Source organism: Pyrgilauda ruficollis, unplaced genomic scaffold (genome assembly GCF_017590135.1).
Source record: "Pyrgilauda ruficollis isolate IOZ18807 unplaced genomic scaffold, ASM1759013v1 scaffold19, whole genome shotgun sequence".
Taxonomy (NCBI): Eukaryota; Metazoa; Chordata; class Aves; order Passeriformes; family Passeridae; genus Pyrgilauda; species Pyrgilauda ruficollis.
Window position 1 is genome coordinate 4,491,960 of NW_024518095.1, and position 14,364 is coordinate 4,506,323.

The window sequence follows — 14,364 nt, forward strand, 5'->3', positions numbered from 1 at the left end:
GCGGGCGGCGCCGCGGGGTGACGGGCGGGTCTCGGCCACAGCCGAGTGCGGCGCGTCAGTTCCGGCGGGGAGCGCGGCGCGGCGCGTGGGTCGGAAGCGCCGCGGCGGCGGCGGCGGGGAGCGGAAAATGGCGACGGCCGCGCAGCTCACGGACGAGGAGCTCTTCTCGGAGCTGAGGCGCTTCGGCTTTTCCCCGGGGCCGGTCACCGAGAGCACCCGGCCCGTCTACCTGAAGAAGCTGAAGAAGCTGCGCGAGGATGAACGGGCCGGGGCCCGCGGCGGCGGCGCCAACAAGACCCGGAACAGCAACAACAATAACACGGGAGCCGGAGCGGCGCCGGGCGGAGGCGGCGGCGGCCCCGGGCGGGCGGCCCCGGGAGCGCGGCTGGCCGGCGCCGAGCACCCCTTCCTCCCCGGGGCCGCCGCCGGAGGCGGCCGGGGCCGCGCCGCACCCCCGTCCGGGGGCGGCAAAGTGCTGCTGGGCTTCAGCTCGGACGAGTCGGACGTGGAGAGCAGTCCCCGGAGCCAGGCCGGCGGCAGGAGGGAGCGCGCTGCGCCCCTCTTCCGCGGCCTCAGGCCCGCCGCCCCCCACGGCGCCTGCGGCGTGAGCAGCAGCTCCCCCCCGGAGGAGGCGGCCCGGCGGAAGCCCAACGCCTGGTGGGGGGCGGCGGCCAGGAGACCGGCGGCGACTCAGGGTGTGAGGGAGCTCGGCGACGGCGAGGAGGAGGACGACGAAGAGGAGGAGGAAAAGGAGAGCGAGCAGCAGCGGTGGAAGAACCGGACCGTGAACGGGAACCGGCTCCTCTCCTACGGAGGCAGCAGGGACAAGTACTCGGACTCGGAGGAGGAGGAGGCGGCGGGGGCGAGGGCCAAACAGCAGGAGGAGTCTGCAGTTCGCCGGCCCAGACGGAGCCTCAGCAAGTCGCCTGCTCCATTCATAACAAGCAAATGCGCTGCAGCCGGCGCTGGCGTGATGGAGACGGGCCAAGAAAGGGCTGGCGGAGGCTGCGGTGCTGGTGTGCTCGTAACGAATGACAGGGCGGCGGGGGCGGCTGCTGCCGGCAGTCTAGACAGGGGCAGCAGTCAGGAGGAGGAGGAGGAGGCGGCGGCGGTGGGGGGAAGAGGAGGAGGAGGATGTGAAAATCTGGACTCTAGTCCTCCCAGACCCAGATACCGCATTGGCCTATCCAAGAAATCCCCATCAGTATTGTTGTTGCCGCCACCGCTCACGGATGTGGACAGCGGCAAAATCACTGACCCTCCAGGCACCATTAGGAAAGCGACCAATAATCATGTTCTCAGCGGTGCTCCTAGTAGCTGTAATGTTGAATCCAGGATCTATTCATCTACTAATAGCCTTCCCCCGGGTGGAACCACCTCCTCCCTTAGACTCAACCACTCCAATCATACGGGTTCAAATCATACCTACCTGAAAAACACCTATAAGAAGAATCTCTCTGAGCCCGAGGAGGAGCTTCTCCAACAGTTCAAAAGAGAGGAGGTATCCACCACTGGAGGCTTCAGTGCACATTACCTGTCCATGTTCCTCTTAACTGCTGCATGCTTGTTCTTTCTGATACTGGGATTCACATACCTGAGAATGAGAGGTTCTGGAGTAGCTGAGGATGTGGGAGCCAACAGTAAGTATTAGGTGAAGGGTAAGAGCAGTTTCTGCAACTGGATGTAACAACTGTTAATAAGCCTTTGCATTCCCAGACATCCCTTACTGAACAGTTCTGGGTTCCACCTTAGTATAATCTCTCCTTAGAGGATGGTGCACAGAGAAATTGTCTTTCCTTATGTATGTGCTTTGCAAGCTGGCGTAATAAGCTTGCAAGATATTTGAGGATAAACTTAAATCCCAGCATTCCCTGCTGTAATCTGTTGATACCTTATTTTCTAGCAAGTTTTCTTCCCAAAGCAGTTCTGTGGGTTTTGTTCAATTTAGCAGGAGTATGGTTAATAAAAAATTGACGAAGTGAGGCTTTATGTTAATCTCGCAGGAGTAAGTGCACACAGATACCTGGGATTCCTGCAGGGCTAAGATTTGACTGTAGCTGTTTGGTAATAAAGCAGGTTGTTTTCATTCATGTGTGCTGAGGCTTGAAAAGGATCCTAGGTTGAGATGGTGTTGCACACTATGACAGACTTTGTGCAGTAAATACTTGACCTGTTGTTTATTGTTTTCTAATAAACGATTCCTTCTAAATTTAGTTAATAATAACGTTTATACATGAATTGCTGCCGTACTTTAGTGTGAATTTCAGAGCATTTATTTTTATTTTTTTAAATACTGAATTATATCGGAACTTCTTTAACATGTGGAAGTAACTTGGAATGGATTTTAAAACGACCATTTTCTAGTAATGAAGAATACAAAAATGGAAACATACCACCTAAGGGTGGTGATTCATGCTAATTCAGTTCTTGGCTGTTTTGAAATGGACAGTGGAGATTCTAATATCAGAAAGAAAAATCATGCCATTGCTGTCTTGATTTTTCATTGCTTCTGGTAAGAAATTAAGCAAAAACCTGGTTTTGGAATGTAAGAGCGTTAGAAGGTTCTTGGCAACTTGCACTTTTCTTGAGATGATTGAGGATGGTGTGTGGGGTATATGGAAGTGTGTGCATTTTTTTTATAGAGGGTAGAGGATTTATGTACTCATTTGTGGACATGTATACAGTGCCTTGTAAGGAATGATCTGACTGTTACCTTGGGATCTGCTAGATGTCCCAGGGCAGCAGTGTGGGCTGGCTTCTTTTCTTTTTTTTTTTTTTCCCCTTTCGAACTTTGTTCATTACATTAGGGTAACAGAATAATTTTAAATTCCATTTTGTGCTCTTTGGGGGGAAGGGGACGAGTAGAACATTTGGTGTTGAAGAAGGACAGTAGCAGCAAGGGCTTGGGGATTTGCAGTGGTTTCATTGCAGTGGTCCACATGGCTTTTAAATCTTGTTCAGTCTTGTTTTTTGAGCTGGCTGTGAACATACGCAGGTGGGCTATAATTAGATACAGCATAGTATGACTGCTGGGACTGCTCATACTCTGGTTAGCTTCTGCCATAGCTGTTAGAGACATGCCTACATTTCCTTATGTATGGATAAGCTGTATTCTTGTACTAGCGTGTATTATATGCTTCTTTTAGTCTTGAAATACAATTTTAACCAGAGAAGATCTGTCAGCCTACTGGGGTAAACTGCCAAATTCAGTGGTTGAGTTAAAACTGGCTTGTCATCCTGTTTGGTAAAAGTGTTTCAGCAATGCAGATAGCAATAGCTCTTAAAGTTCAGAGTGGATTTTTTTAATTTTTTTTTTTTGTTTTGTTTTGGTGGTTTTTTTTTTTTGTATTGAAAGAAAAATTGTTTTGGAAAGTGTGAATGTTCCTATAGAGCATGTGGGATGACTGTTGAGTATGTTGCTCTTGAAGAGTTAACCCAGCTGGAACTGTTACACAGGAAACGTTGTGCTCTTGTTAGAGGACCTTGCTTTGGTTAGGCTGCCTAGTCAGTGCTCTGGTAGCCCAGTGTTCCTTGGTAGTTCAAGTAAACCAGTTCTTGGCTTGTTCTTACTTGCTCTCTTTTCAGTGGAACTCTCGAAAGTGGATTTCCCGAAGAATTGTCCTGGCAGTGGCACTCGTATTTCATCTGTGCTACTTCCTCACAGCCCCAGGCTCTGCTGCAACATAACAAATGGGAACGGGGAATAGTGTCCTTTGGCAGAAGCAAGCAGCAGGTTTTGTGGCTAGCTCCTTTGATAGGAAGAGGAGCAGGCCACTTCTTTTAATTAATGTGGGAATGAGCAGGGACTTACCTTGCCCATATGTTTAGCACATGCTTACTAAATTCCTCTCAAATCAGCATACGGAACAAAAATATGGTGGGTCTGTAGAACAGGCAAGAACAGACAAGACAGGCTAATAAAGATTGATGTTTACTGAAAAGGGGGAGAACCCTGTCTTCTATTATATGCTTCCTAAGCTTAAACATCATCCAAGTGACTCCTTTGGCTCTTATGTTTATATGGGCGTATTGTCTGGGGTTTTTTTAATAGAAGCAGAAATGATTCATACTTTTTAATGAAAAATAGTAGTACATCTCAAAAACAGCCTTATCATTTAGGTGATTGGATATTGAGATTTTTCTGTCTTTTAGGTGGTTGTAGGTTAGATTCTGTTGGGTGAGAGTGATTTGATAGTGGAAAAAAATAATCTATTTTAAACTCCAGTCCATGTCATAAAAACTTCTAGGGTTCAGCAGAGTTGCAATATATGCATCTTATTATCATGCTTACTATGATAAAGTAATAAAGAGAGTTATTTGTATATTTGGTGCCTACTTATTTTAAATTTGCGGGGAATGATGCACAGTGATGTTGGTTTTCTTAGTAGTTAATTGCCTAAAATTAAATACAATCAGAGTAAGGTGATAGTATGTTTGTGGCATTGAAAAATACTTATCACAAAGTATGTTCAATGTGAACACTTAAATATTTGTCAATCTAAGAACAGAGGAGGTGTGTCTAATGAGAGGGAGGCTTAAAACCAGGTGTTGGAGTTGAATTTAGGCCAGGTGGAGTAATATAAATGAGAAGGGGTGAGCAGAGTATTTCACAAGAGACTTGTCACACTGTACATAGTGTTCAAATGATTTCTTATGCAGTGCTCTGAAATAGCTATGAAGTGCTTTAGTTTTTTCACATGTGGCATAAAATGTTCAAAGACAAATCAAAACTGGGCTAATTCTTCTATATCAAAGCTATAAACTTCACTTGAAGTAAGGTTTTTATGCCTTTTCCTGTCTAAAATACAGATGGGGTTTTTCTTAAACCCAATGAAACGAACTGCTCTTCAAGATCACATAAAAGACCCAGCTAATGCTAGTGCCTGTTGTGCTTGCTATCTCTGACAGTGCTGCATTTGAAAAAGATCGTTTGGGCTTGGTGCTGGTAACCTCATTCATTTTGCTATGGCTGTAAAGAATGTTTTGTTTGCACCTGACTTGAAAATACCATGGGATTATATCAACTTCTTGCCAAGCCAGCACAGTGTTTTGTCAGGAAAATGGTACACTTTAGTCTACTTTTAGGCTCTTCAAACCCTGAAGAGGTGTGTCTGTGTATCTCTTCGAACTCCTATGGTTTTGTGATGTTACTCTGAGCATCTCAAGTGGCTGTTCCTGGAAGTTAATTCTAAAGTTATTTTTAATGAAAAGATGGTAACTGTATCAGATGGGTTGATGTTGCTTTCAGATCTAGTTTGCTTGCTTTCTGAAAGATGTGGGCGCTAGTACAGATGCTGTTGAAGTCTGTAATCTGAAATAGGTTGTATGTAGGTTACTACAAAACCATCACAACAAAAAATGAATCTTAAAAGTTTCAGGTAGGTCTTTAATAAAGTTTTATTTTCTTATAAGAAGCTTTTTAAAGTGACATCTCTTGCTAGTAATTTTGATCTTTCTATGATACTTGTTACAAAACAACTGCTAGGAGGATAATCCTTAGTATATTTACTACAACTTGTGTTTTTGAATTGTTAATTCAGGGAGACTTAGCAGTTGTGTATATTGCAAGTGTAATCTTAAGCAAATCACAATTCTAAGAGTTTCATTCAATTCCACTGATGTTCCTTTGTTCTTGAAGTCTAAATTTCTCAGGTGTTAAAACTTCTTTGGAATTTTGTGCAGGGAATTTAATTGCTAAGAAGTTAGACTTGCTATATAAAAGACAAGATGGTGACTTAAGCTCACAGGCCTGCAAATTACTGTTGAAGTGCTGTGATATTTCACAGATAACTGTTACAAATTTACTTGCCTTCTAAGATCACCTTCTTAGAAGAGTCTGTATTCTTTAGTGTTGGCTTTAATAGAAGAAATTTAGTTGTGGATAGGAAGTATTTGTGGAAGAGGACATAATAAAGGGAGGGAGAAAAATTAAAATATTGGAAGTGTTTCTGTGCTGTGTGCCTATTAATGTTGCTTGTGCTTTCAAGGGATACCCTGACTTGTATGTGACAATGTAACAACTTCTATTGAAATATTAGCATATTGCTGTTTCACTTTCTGTATATTGCTTTAAATCCTAGTTAGCAAGTATTTCTCAGCTAGGTGATAGAAAAGAAAATCCTGGTGTTTTTCTTAAAGACTAATCTCTGTCGTAGCAATCTCAATTCTATGGTTTGATGAGTTTTGGATCAAGATCAGTAGATCAAACAAGAAGAATCCCTAGGTTGTCTTCATAAGGTAAAGCCAGGCAGAATAGTTAGATTTCCTTAGGATTCCTGACAATTCTAAACTCTCATCTTCCTTATGGTATGTGAGAAATTATTCTTTAAAATAAGGAATAATTTGGCCTTTAGTGTAGGAAAGTTGAATAATTATTATGTAGTGACTTTCATCTAGGAAAGTCTAAGTAATTGCTATGTAGTACAAAATAGCTCAGCTGACAGCTTCAAGTCCTTCCTAAAGGGTTATAAACAGTCTATTTACCTTTGTAATAGATCTGGAGTATAAAGTATAACTAAGAAAATTGCTCAGCAGTGTTTGAAACAAAAATGATGGAAATTCAGAATTCCTGTTTTTAGGGAGATAGTGCTAGTTGATACTTTGTTCAGAATATTTATGAGTACTTTGCATTCATGTGCTAAAATGTGCTGCTGTTAGCAGATGTGCACAAAACACTTCTTATGCCATTACTGTAGATTCTTATGACATTTTTTCAAAGTTACTGTTGGAAGCTATGAGTTTTTTTGAAGTAAGTAATGGAAAATCGGAACTAGAATCACTTGCCTGGGGAACAGGGACGCAGAAGAGCTCTGACAGGAGTCAGTCTGTTTTCATTAGATATCAAAAAATAATCAAAAGTTTGCACTGCATTCTACAGTGCATAGTTTTCTCAAAAGCAAATTTCATTTCTGGTGTGAGAAAGGTGATCCAGAATATGAAAGCAGATCTGGTTGCAACTTTTACATTTTAAAAAGCTGTAGAGACTAAAAAAGTGCGAGAAAGCAAAAAGCAAACTTGTTTCATTTGTTAAGAACCTCAATCAACTCTAATACTGTTCAAGTGCAATGCAGATCTTTCTGCTTAGGACAGATGCATAAAGTCATAGTGAATGCAGTGGAAATATTTTAAAGAAGACCCCATGATACACAAGAACTTAAATTTTGCATTGTAGGAGCCCTACTGTTTCATAGTCTATAATTATCCCAGTACAGGAGGAGAATCAGGCCTGCAGTCCTCCTATCTTTGGGATGCAATTGTGTTTCTAAAAATCATTTACATTTAAATCCTTTTGAGATCTGTGTTTCATCTAAGAGTAGTAGGTTGCAAACTCAGTTTGACTGCTTACCCAGCTAAGCTGGCAGGAGTTGTAGAGTTGTACTGAACTGATCCCTGTTGTGCTTCTAGACTAGTGCTTCAGTAACAGTATGAAATTTGAACAGGCCAGAACTGCTGCTTGAGAAAGTTGCTTCACTAAAAAGCTTAGGCAAGTAAATTAAGCAAGTACAGTGTCTTTTTGTTGATGAAAGTGCTATTCCAATGTTGTGGAGGATCATGGAGAGTTGTAATCATGAGGCATATATTCCTTTTGCCTATATAGTTCTTGTGAGTGTATTGTCTGCTAAAATTAGTTGTCTGTTGTGATTTGTGTCAGGTTGAGGGTCAGTGACTTGAAATCAGGGTATATTAAAAAGAAAAGGTTTTTTAAGGAGAATCCCTTCATTAGTACTGTCTTGTCTGTCCTTGGCTCCTTCTCTTTTTCCTGGTAGATGCAGATTTGTGGATCAAGGTAGTAGTGTCTTTGCTGTGATTATAATAAATAAGGACATGGTGTAGCTCAGGTCTTGATCAAAAGTAACCTTGGCAGCTTCTGCCCACTGAGTCATTCTGATACAGAGAAACTTGTCAAAGGGGCAGTGGTACTGATGGAAAGAAGCATACTGATCTGTGCAGGGATGTGCACGCCACATCTTAAAACTGAGCTCATGTAGCTTCCTTCTGTATTAGAAGGCTTGCTGGAGTTTATAATGTTCAACATTGAGTCCTACTGTGCTGTACCTCCCACAATGTTATTTAGTGCTGTTTTTCTGTTCTGCCTGTGTTTATATTCTGCCATGGAGTGTGAGAGTAGGTGTATGTTAACCGTGAAACAGGCAAATGTGGTGCCTGTTGGGCATAGCTTGCTGGAGGGGATGTGCTGTTATGGCTGGTATTTTGCAGAGATGAATTCTTTTTGCAGAGGAAAAGATCAAATTTTCTTATCTGTAAGCATGAGAAGTACTTATGCTTTTACGTCTACTTATGTAAAAGCAGGTGTGGATAAAAGTGGAAGACACTATGGGAAATAGGGAATCTGAGCTGTGTTAAAGGATGTGTTCATGTTTGGGTACTTTGTATTTTGCTTATAATAATAAATGCGTGTTCATTTTGATATAAACAGAGAAAAAAACGAAAAAGGGAGCATTGAGAACATCTAAGAGAGCTATACTGGTGTACTGTTTGTACAGTGACCTTTGAGCTAGGAGTAGAAATATCAGTCTTTTGAGTACTCCTGAGAGCTCATTCATTCAGAATGGGCAGGTACGCATGCACAGTTTGATTTGGTGATCCTAGGTGTGTTATGATCAATGCCTGTTAAGTTTTACTTCCATCAGAGGTGGTACTCCCTGCAGAAACACTGTTAGACTGTGGCCTTTCAGTTGTCTACATTGAGCATGAATGTGTTGGCATACTTCAGAATTGTGCAATGCGGTGGCTTATTATTATTATTATTATTATTATTATTTTATATATATATATAACTAACAACAAAAATGTGCAGATTGAGAATGAAGGGGGGGTGGGGGGAAGAAAAACAGTGAGAAGTTAAATTCACTTGTTTTATTCTGCTGTGTAGGAGAGCAGACTGTAGGGAAATGACATGAAAGTAGCAGCCCTGGGAAAGAGCTGTCCTGGTAATTGAGGACCTAAGGCCAAACAGGGTCTGCCTATTGCTTCTGTAAGGGAATGAGTTAGCATGTGATTTCCTTTGCCATTCAGAAAATGGGAATGTACCAAGCTGCTTACACAAGCCTTGGGATCAGACTAACTGTATGGCCAGCTCCCTTAGGCACAAGATACATGGTTTGAGGAAATAGAGTTAGGACCTTGTTCTGTAAACTTTTTTTCATAGTTCAAGCACTGAGTTTTATGCTACTGTGTAATGACCTACGTACTATAGAGTTCTGGTGTGCCAAAGGTGTGGTACAGTTTTATTGCCCCTAGTGTTTGAGATCTTCGTAAGACTCACTTGTACTTCCTTTCTGTCTTCTTTTTTTCCTGTTTCTGTATGGCAGGTGAGTTTCTTGCCAAGAAAGGTTCTGTTTTTACTTCGTTTTTTCCTCCTCTCCAGATCCACCAGGGTCAGAAGTGCACACAGTACTGCTAGAAGATTCATCACCTTAATGCACAAGCTGATGATGTAACCTTTTAACTAATAGGCATAACCTATTTAATTAATAAACAATGATGATAACATTAGTTCAAGTTCAGTCTTAGTTCAAGCAGAGTCTTAATCCTAGTAAAGAATAATGGTGTGTTAGTCCATTTGTTCCCTTTGGATAATTTTTATTTGAACCAGGTAGATTAATCAAACACATCACCAAACAAAAGCAGTTGCTATGGTAGACAGCCTGGAAGGTTAGCCAGCTCTTCAGTCTTAGTCCAGTGGAGTAAAAATGGAAATAACTCAATATTGCCTGGTGTTATGCATGTCCAGTCAAGTGTTACGTTTGTATTACTGCTGAGCACATCCTGATTTTGAGCCCTTCAAACTTTGACAGAATGTGGTGAGCAGTTTTCCTTCTTCTCTTAACTAATATGGATACTTGTGGTAAACTGACTGCTGCTTCCTCAGTGAAAGCTCATCTTTGTCATGCCAAGAGACCTGCTTGCAATTACCTCTGTATGTCCTGCATAGACCACCTGTTTTCAGAGTCCTGCTGTTGTGTTCAGGCTTTGTAAATATATTGTTCAGCAGTTCTGCTTGCTGTCATAGTGCAGCAAGCACTGGTAGACCAATGTGTGCTGAGTGATTGAAAGGACAGAGGCGCAACAGAACCGCAGCTGTAAAAATGAAAAATTCCTGTGATTGGTATCTTGACTTTGTGCTCCTATCAAATGTTACCTTTGGATGCTGTAAACTGTTCATACTATTACTAGTACTTTGTAACTGAAGTCTGTTTGGAAGAAAAGGTTATAATTGTTTTTATTTTGGAAACTCTTCAAGACAGAAGTCCTTACTACTTGTATGAAATCACAGGATATTTGTATCAAGACTGGGCCTCTTGGCAGAGTGACAGTAGATTCAATATTTAATTGCAGCTTCCCATTGATTCTTAAACCTTCTGTGTTTGAATAACACTTGCTTTATTAGTTTGCTTTCCACTCTGAACTTTGGAGTTTGAGGAAAGCAGAATGCTTCCTAGTTTAACATAAGACATGTTGTGTTGCTATGCTTTAAAGATTGAGTTTCCTCTTTTTTCTAAATTTGTGTTAATTTGTTGAAGTGGTGGGTATTTTTTGACCTTATAAAATGTAAGGAGCTAAAATTATTTGGGAGAGGTGCAAAAGAAGAGCTATTTCAGAAGCCTATTCTGATTCTCTACCCATAGTAAAATGCTAGTATGTGTCTGAAGTCTAACGCTTCTCTTGGTAATGTTTGGCAACTGCTCATAAGAACAGTCTTAGTGTGGTTGTTTTTTTATTTCCTATGTATACACTGTAGCTTGTAGTGAATACTGTGTGTATATGATTTTAATCTAATTTTTACAATGCACAGCAAGTGCACTTTTGGGCCATTTTCCCTAATAGAACAGAGACAGCTGTTTCTTCTATGTTTTGTAATATAATGCAAAAAAAGCATATGTGCAAATATTGTTACTAAAAATATTTCCTTAAATATTCTTAAGAACAGATAGCTTTTATAATTTTTAGGCTTTTTGATCACTAATAAGAGTACTAGAATGAAACTAATGTTATTATTCTAGTGAAACTGAATAATCTACTGAGAAGCTTTCCCAAAACATTTGTGTCTCTTCTTAAATATGAATTAAATTGGCATGACTCACAGGAGCACCTTTCAACATTTAGGTCTATTCTAACCAGCACTTAAGTAGGCAGGAGTAGTTATTGTAGGCAGGAGTAGTATGGTTATTTTGTTGTAATTTGTTGGGCTTTTTATTTTTTTGTTTAAGTAGTGAAAACTCCAAAGAGAAATTCTGGTAGGTCACATCCTTTTTCCTAAAATAATGAAGACTCTTATTTTCAGAGCTGATAGAAAATGTGTCTGAGGTGTGTATCACAAATATGATTGTTTTAATTCTTTTGGAGGGGGACTTTGTCGAAAGAAGGGAACAACATGAAATTGTTGGTTATTTCAGCAATCGTCGCATCACTTACAAACAGAATTAATTAAAATTATATTGGCTGGAAAAATTATCAATAAAAGAGCTTTAAACTGAGCCAGTCGAAAAAGTGACTAGATGTTAAGGAAAGGTTCAGCCATTTGTAGATTTCGCTAATCCTTGAGGGACATTATGCTGCTCTTGAAAATTGACACAGCCAAGGAGTATTCAAACTGTAATGGGGTACTCACGTAGAAATACAAAAACCATTTCCAAAGCGCACAAAGATGATCTGTAGAGAAGGAGTTGCTGTATGATTTGATGTCTTAATATCAAAGCAGAGAGATTTAGCCTGCTGGTTCAAAGTGGTTTCTACCTGAATTAGAGAAATATGGAGCTGGAAGATAATGCAAAACTGTTTTGAGCACTGAATAATTGCAGACAGGAAAATAAAGGCAGGATTTTTTTTATTTAAGAAGTTTGAAATATGGAGTTCTGGAATAACACTTTGTGCAATAACTTGTTTGTTTGGTATTTTTCTGGCATTTTAAGGTTTCTGAGAGACAATGTTTTGAAATTATTCTTGACACATACAGGGTATGTCACTGGCTGAAGTCAGACCTTGATCCTAGGCTTAGAAAAAGTTACAGATCTGTTAGCTGACTTTGAAAATTCTTGGGTTGTAAAATTATTGAAAAGTTGTTTATGAGATCATGTTTTCTTATAGCAGTGCTTCTACTATTGTTTCTTACTCTGGTAGCAGTACGTTAGCTGGATAACGTATTTGCTTTAAGAAGAAAAAAAATCGGATGGAAAGTTAGATTATCTTCTTACAGAACACATCTTTGTAAGACAGATTTTGGAAATGTTACTATTTCTGTTTTGGGGTTAGTCTGCTTATGGCTTGGTGGATGAGGAGGAGAAATGTACGTTGCAGGGAGGAACATTCTTGTTTCTGCAGAAGCTGCTAACTCGGAGGTATATGTTGTAGTGCACCGTCTCTGAATCCTTTGGGTGAATGGTGCTTAATTCTTTGTGTCATCACACTGAGAAACTAACTGCTTATGGATTAATTGGGATCATTCTTGTTTCTGCCACTGCAGCTTTACAGTTCCTTAAAGTTGCATTGGAATTTTGGTTTTTCATCTATAAAATCAAATTCTCTGTACATTCAGAAATAGATTGTGGCATTACAGTGGTTCTGTTAAAAATGACACCTTAGAATGTTAGGAAGAACATAGAGCTGCAGAAAGGTTCAGAGGTGGCTTTTATAGCAAGGAGGAACTCTTGCTAAAGGACTCTCAAATGTGTATGAGTGATGAATGAAGTGAAGGAATGAATGTTATGGAAGATCTGAATAGTGTTTATTACTCTCTCTCCCCTCTGATGCAAGGATACATGTTTTAACTTCGTAGCATAAGGAGATGGTAAGTTGTTCTTAGAACTCCATTAGAATGTGAGCTTGATAGATTATTTTCAAGGCTGGCCAATGGTTGCATGGTAGAGGTCTCAAACCTGTTTTGAGGAGGAGCCTTGGAAGTATATATTCAGATAAAAAAAATTAATAATTGATTCTTAATTTAATGTTTAGTTTTGTAGAATAAGAATTTATCACTCTTACAAATATAGTTGCATATTCTAAGAATTGTCAAGAAAGCTTTTGAACCAAGATGCTGATGTAGTATAGTGAAATACCTTAGGCATGTTGGGAGTAGGTGAGAACTTTGCATCTGTGACTGAAGCATGTGGGAGGATTTGGTAAGAGATTAGATTCTGGACAAAAGAAAGAAGGGTGTATTCAGAAGAGGAATTGCTGAAGAGGTTAAGGAGTGGCCTTATTAGCTCAAGTGAATTGAGGTTATGTGGTAAATAAATGCAGATTGGTTAACAGTTGTAATTGCATATGCAGCTGATAAATTGCTGCAGTTGCATTTTGCATACTTGCCTCTCAAGGCCCCAGTCATGCTAAACTAAATAGCATCATATATAAAATGTACTTCAGGTTTTTGGTTAACGATAACAATCACTAACTTCAGAGGGATTTCATGGAAATCCTATAGTGTGAGTTAAAATAAGGAGTTTTAAAAATTGCTAAATATTCGTGATAGATATTTGAAAAGGTGGTTGGTATTCTTGGTCATTGTAACCACTATGTATTTGTATATCTCATTTGGCTTGCTTAACAAACTCAAGGTGTAATTTATGTAAATATGAAGTTGCCCAAATGTGAGATTGATTTTACACTGGGATTGTGATGCTGGAAAAGTCTAACCACCATGATAGCCTCCACTTAATTGCTGGACTGCCCTAGCATATCTAGACTTTCAGGTGACAGTTTTCAGTTTGTGTCTTTGCAGGTATGGAAATGGTGCGTATGTGTTTGTTTCATGACTTTCATCAGTGCTAAAGTAGGTTACTCGGGTATACTGAAATCTACACACTCTTGTGTCTTGTGTTTGCATCTGCCTTCCAATCTAAAACCACTGCTCAATCAAGATTTCATGTATGCTGAATAGCATCAACCCTGGAGTCTGTAATTATCCTTGTCTGGATAACTAACGATCAAACTGGGGGTTTAATCCTATTTTAGGCTGTTTAGATTAAATGTTTAGTGTCCTGGGTGTGTTTGATTGAGTTAATGAATGAAATACGTGGAACTTTTTAAAGTTGGTAGCTTGATAATCCAGTAAACAATGGCTGTGAATTTGGACCTATAGAATGAAATCATGAAGAGCTGTAGGGCTCGGTATGCAAGAGTCTTCAACATCTGCTTCTATCAGCTTTAATTATTCTTATATCTGAATAGAGTATTTGGATGTCTGTGAAAACCTGTCCCTGTGTTTGGGTGGTTTTGGTTTGGTTTGATTTTTTTTTTTTTCATTTGCTGTATCAGAAGAAGCCAAAGAGCTTATTGGGTTGGTAACATGCTTAATTTTTTTCTGAGCTGGGGCACATGGACAAACTTGCTTGCAAAGTGAGAGAG

General features: G+C 40.2%; 1 protein-coding gene across 2 annotated transcripts in view; it reads left to right on the forward strand.

The window, feature by feature from the left end:
* Window positions 1-29: 29 nt before the first annotated feature.
* Window positions 30-14,364, forward strand: part of LEMD3 (LEM domain containing 3) — a 41,415-nt gene continuing 27,080 nt past the window's right edge. For both annotated transcript variants that reach the window (XR_005954949.1, XM_041465573.1), the window contains exon 1: window positions 30-1,640. Coding sequence is in view for 1 of the 2 variants with exons in the window: in XM_041465573.1 (XP_041321507.1) it covers window positions 128-1,640 (1,513 nt within the window). In the remaining variant the exon portion in view is untranslated. The remainder of the gene's footprint in view (window positions 1,641-14,364) is intronic.